At 45.1% G+C, this 4,617-nt stretch overlaps 1 protein-coding gene across 1 annotated transcript; it reads right to left on the bottom strand.

Moving 5' to 3' along the window:
• Positions 1 to 1,349: 1,349 nt before the first annotated feature.
• Positions 1,350 to 4,136, bottom strand: znf503 (zinc finger protein 503). The gene is made up of 2 exons (XM_084470985.1): positions 3,657 to 4,136; positions 1,350 to 3,243 (listed from the first exon to the last, which is right to left on the bottom strand). Exons 1-2 carry the CDS (start codon positions 3,909 to 3,911, stop codon positions 1,813 to 1,815), a joined length of 1,686 nt encoding a protein of 561 aa, XP_084327111.1. The 5' UTR covers positions 3,912 to 4,136; the 3' UTR covers positions 1,350 to 1,812.
• Positions 4,137 to 4,617: the final 481 nt, after the last annotated feature.

Below are 4,617 nucleotides of genomic sequence, written 5' to 3'. Positions count from 1 at the left end.
TTGATTTAAAGATCAACTGTTGAGCCTCTTTTTAGGATTATATAAATAGTCTAAATACGACCATATCCTAATAACCCTGCTCAATTCTTTACATATAGCGTAGAACTAAGTGACCAAAGCCTCTCCTTATTTTATGTCTAACACTTTAAGTGGTGTGGTTTATGTACATCCAGCGCGAGAGGTCAGGGGCTATCGGTAGCAGCTGGGAACAGATCTGATGCGTCTCACGTTCTGTCGGAAGAACCGGAACCTAGTGTCAGAGACCCGCGAAACCAGACCGACCCAACATGGAGCTCTTCCTCATAAGCTCTTCACATGGAGGCCGTGGGCCTCTTCCTCCATAAGCTCTTCACATGAAGGTGTGATTGTTTCGTAGTGACAAATCACTTTTAACCATTTGAGTTTTTGTGATTTGGAAAGTTTCAAAGGTAGGTTGTACAAAAGGTTTTACGAACGCAATTGTTTCATAAATAATTTATGCTACGTTTGCCCTATTATTTATGCATGAATAATCCAATGTTTTTCTAAATATAAGGCTTTATCTTAACCAGATAAAGTGAGCTCAATGCCTATTTTACGTGGTACCGTGTCGTGAGCACCGCCGCATGAAGGAGTTGTTTAAACAGTTATATCCTGGTGGGCCGAGAGGCGCTTTAGATTCGAGGCCACAGGCCTACATCATTATCAGTAGATGCTAAATGGTTGTCTTATTATTCCTAATTAGTTAACCATCTATTATTCATAAAATAAGTAGGCTAATTTAAGTAACGTACCATTTACACCAAAAGCTTTGGTAACCTATTTTGGAAATCCAATAAGATAAGTGGACATGTGTTATTTTATAATATTATATTTATGGTGAGGGAAAACAAACTACGATGTTTTATGCAAATAATTCCCAATCCTTGAATGCATTTTATTGTGTTGCCGTCTTCAAGTTTAAGATAACCTCGTTTAACACATTTTAGTTTTCAAATAATGTAGGCCAATTTACCTTTTTAGCCTAGTCGAGTAAAAGTTTCTTCAGCCACTCCAAACAAAAATATAGTTAATAGGCCTATAAATTAAAATATTACTAATATAATTAATTGTAATAATATTATATATATATAATATAACCTATATATTATATATAGTAATATTAGCTAATATTTGTGCTCTAAGGTAAGTTTTGTGACAACTGAACTGGCACACACTTGAAGTTAACGTCAAGGACATTACTTCGATGTAACTGATTGACAATTTTTAGGTGAAAGTGAATAAGTTATATTTAAATTATACCCAAAGCACGAGGCTTACTTGAAATCAAAAATGAGGCAAGCGGACATATGGAACATAATTGTTTCTTATTTTTTTTTCCAGAATACATACAAAAAAATACCAATTCTCTCTCCATGGTATACACCTGAAAAATAATGGCAATTTAAAATTAAGTGGACAGTTTGGAATTTAAGAAACAAACATGCATGTCAATTATTTTCCTCTCAATGAGACATTAAATAAGAACAATACAATCATAGCAATTGCAAATTAACATTGAAATGAAGAACCCTACTTTATTAGTACTCTAACATGTGTTTTCACATTACCTATAGAGTTCAATTTAAACATAATGCACTTTTTTCAGTTGCTCAAATATGTTCCATTTGCAGCTATTACTGTCTGCTTTTAAGCCGACATAAATAAATACAGTTGAGTCCACGGATCCCGTCCTTGTGTGGAACGCTGTCATAAACGTCTTTATTTGCATTTTTTTTTTTAGAACTATAAACTCTTTTTAAAGTCTCTTTTCTCTTTCTCTCTCTGTGTCTCTCACTGGTATCCAAGCGCTGATGCTGTTGTCAGTCTCTGGCCGTACAGTGCATAGGGAGAGTAGTAGGGGCCGGTGGCTGCCGGCACGGGGACAGGGCCCCCCGGCTGGGGCAGAGGGCTCTTGGAGTACGGGTGGTAACGACCACTGAGTCCCAACGTGTGATGTGGGCTCCTGAGGGACAGCGTCCCCGGGCTCCCAGGCCCTCCCGACTGGGGCATGTGCATATGGCAAGCCATCGCCGCCGCGGCGGCACTGGCCAAAGACGACGAGCTGGGGTAGCCTGACATCAGCTTCTCGGCCCCAGTGAAGGCCGTGTGTGTCCTCAGGTGGTTCAGGAGCTCCTCTGAGCTGGAGAACCGCTTGTCACAGGGCCCGTTGGCCGACACCCAGTTACAGACGTGGGGGAGAGGGTCGTTGGGCAGCATGAACCCGTAGGGGTACAGTGGGTGTCCACTGAACGAGGGCGTCGAGGAGTGGACCCCGTGCAGGGGATGCGTTGGATACATGAGCGGGTAGCCGGACTTCAGGACGTTCGCTGCGGCTGCTGCGGCTGCTGCAGACTCGTGCGTGCAGGACGCACTCGCTGCGCCCGCGAGGTGACTGGCACAATGGTAGCTGAGGCAGTAAGGGTCTCTGCACAGGCTCGCAGACATGATGGACGGAGGGGAGGCCCCGGCCATGGGGCTAGATCCAGCCTTGCTGCAGCCCAGTGAGCTCAGCTGCGCGTTCACCAGACTCCCCCCGTGCGGGAGGAAGTGTTGCGGATAACCGGCGTACGCGCCCGCCAAACTCCCGTGGTAAGACATACCGGCCGGGGGCAACGGGAAAACAGTCTGTCCCGGCTTGTACGGAGAAACCGGTGCCACGAGTCCCGAGCCGAGAACAGACGCGGAGGACACGGAAGTTACAGAAGATGAGTCCGAGCAAGAGGTCTTGGAGCCGGGTGCGCAGCTGTCCTGGTGCTGGTTCACCTCCACGTTAATTCCACCACAGCTCACGCTTATCCGGCTGTGGCCCGTGGATCCTCGGCCGTCCGTCGAGTCGTTTTTATTGTTACAATCGGAGTCCTTTTTGTCATCCCGGTCTCCACACTTCCCCTCTGATGGCATGGGAGACGCAGACGTGCTGGAGTTGGGGCTGCCTGTCCTTGGCGTGAACGGCTGGCAGGTGGCGCTCGGCACTCGGAAACCAGACTTGTCTCCTCCGGAGCCGTTAGAGTCCTTCTTATCAGAAGGTTTGGAGTACGGTTTGAAGCTAGATTTGTCATCCACACCGATGTCACTCAGTTTCAAAGGCCCAGATTTAGATTCCTTGTCACTAGATCCATTCGATGTCACAGAGGATAGTTTGGACGAGGGCGGAGGGTCCGGTTTGCCGATCTGAGAGCAGGTCTGCGCCAGCAGCGCCAAAGGGCTTTTCTTGGCATCCAGCTGCAACACAAGAGGAGACGGCCGTCGGTCAATAAAGTTAAAACACGCACACCGTGGTTTTCTTTCGAAACACAATGTCTCACTGAAATCAGATTTCCTGCACAAATAACGCGACATGCGCTTGGGCGGGTTTTGTGGCGTATTTACGCACTAATCCAATAATGTGGGAGCTATAGGTCTAGGCTACTTTTAATGTTTATTTCAAAACAGCCGAAACCCACCGAACGGCAAAACTATGATTCTCCTAACATTACAAATAGTAGGCTACAGCGTTTCTAACATGAAAATATAGATCAACTCCTACGGCAACGAGATGGTTATAGAATACGATGGAAAAAAAACACAATTGCCGTTATGTTAAACAAATAGGCATGCATTTAACCGATATACTTTGTTTTAAAATGTCACCTTACCTCAATGGGGCTAACCGGAGTGGAAGGCAAAGGCTGCAGATACTCTGGGTGCAGAATGTGTCCAGACCGGGCGGTAAGCATTTTCAAAACCTTGATGGGAAGTCGCCTAGCTTGCCGTGATGGATCAGCCGGAGGTACGGAGTGGAGAAAGGGCTTCTTAATACCCGAAGAGCTACTATTCCGTAAGAGACCGCTCTCCCAGGCTAAAGAAATACGACTATTTTTCAGGGCAGACACTGAAGGCGATGTGATCATGTCCCAATGCGCGGGGTATTAAACGGCAATTCTTTCATCAGATTCATTAAGAAAGACAATTAAAAAAAGACAATCTCTCCTTTCAGAAAAGGTTGAAAATCGTGAAATGTAATCCGAATAGCGAGGAAGAAAGGCTCTGTAATGGAAGATGCGAGGTTATCGCAGATCCGTGTCTGCGTCTTGCACCATGAGCGTCGCGCTGTGTGTGTCTGTGTGCAGCTCTGCGCGCTATACTCCTCAAGTACGAACTGGTAGAAATGTTCACTTCAAAAGCAGCTGAATTAGTCCGAGATTAAAGCCTTTGCCGCCTTCCAATCAAATGGGACCCTGAGGTGATTGGAGGGTCAAGGGGATGTGACGTTCTCGTCTTTGTAAACTCCTCTATTTTGACAACTCGGGGGAGGAGATAGCGGTTTATATAGTGGTTGGTGTGAACGCTTGCTCTATTTTTTTGTATTGTGTTAAGCGCATTCAAACCAGACGGTGTAAACGCAATCGTAGTCTATACTTATCTTGGAGAAGCTTACCTCAAATGTACGACAAAGAGAATTTAATAATTGTATCGACTATGTATATTATAATAGTCAAAGTAAACAAAGTGAAGTGATTCGATGTAGACCTACGTATTCCTTTATTTAGCTTGAACTCGTTATCGTTTCCATTCGTGTATACACATGCAACTAGATTATATATACTGCGAGTGCGA

Source organism: Micromesistius poutassou, assembly GCF_964030765.1.
Source record: "Micromesistius poutassou genome assembly, chromosome: 7".
Lineage (NCBI taxonomy): Eukaryota > Metazoa > Chordata > Actinopteri > Gadiformes > Gadidae > Micromesistius > Micromesistius poutassou.
Note: the sequence above shows the minus strand (reverse complement) of the source record. Positions and strands in the feature narration are given on the sequence as shown.

Excerpts from the sequence above, each read along its gene's own strand:
- znf503 (XM_084470985.1), bottom strand. The coding sequence starts at position 3,911 with ATGATCACATCGCCTTCAGTGTCTGCCCTGAAAAATAGTCGTATTTCT. Across the intron at positions 3,244-3,656 it reads CTCCGGTTAGCCCCATTGAG|CTGGATGCCAAGAAAAGCCC; the intron begins GTAAGGTGACAT and ends CTTGTGTTGCAG.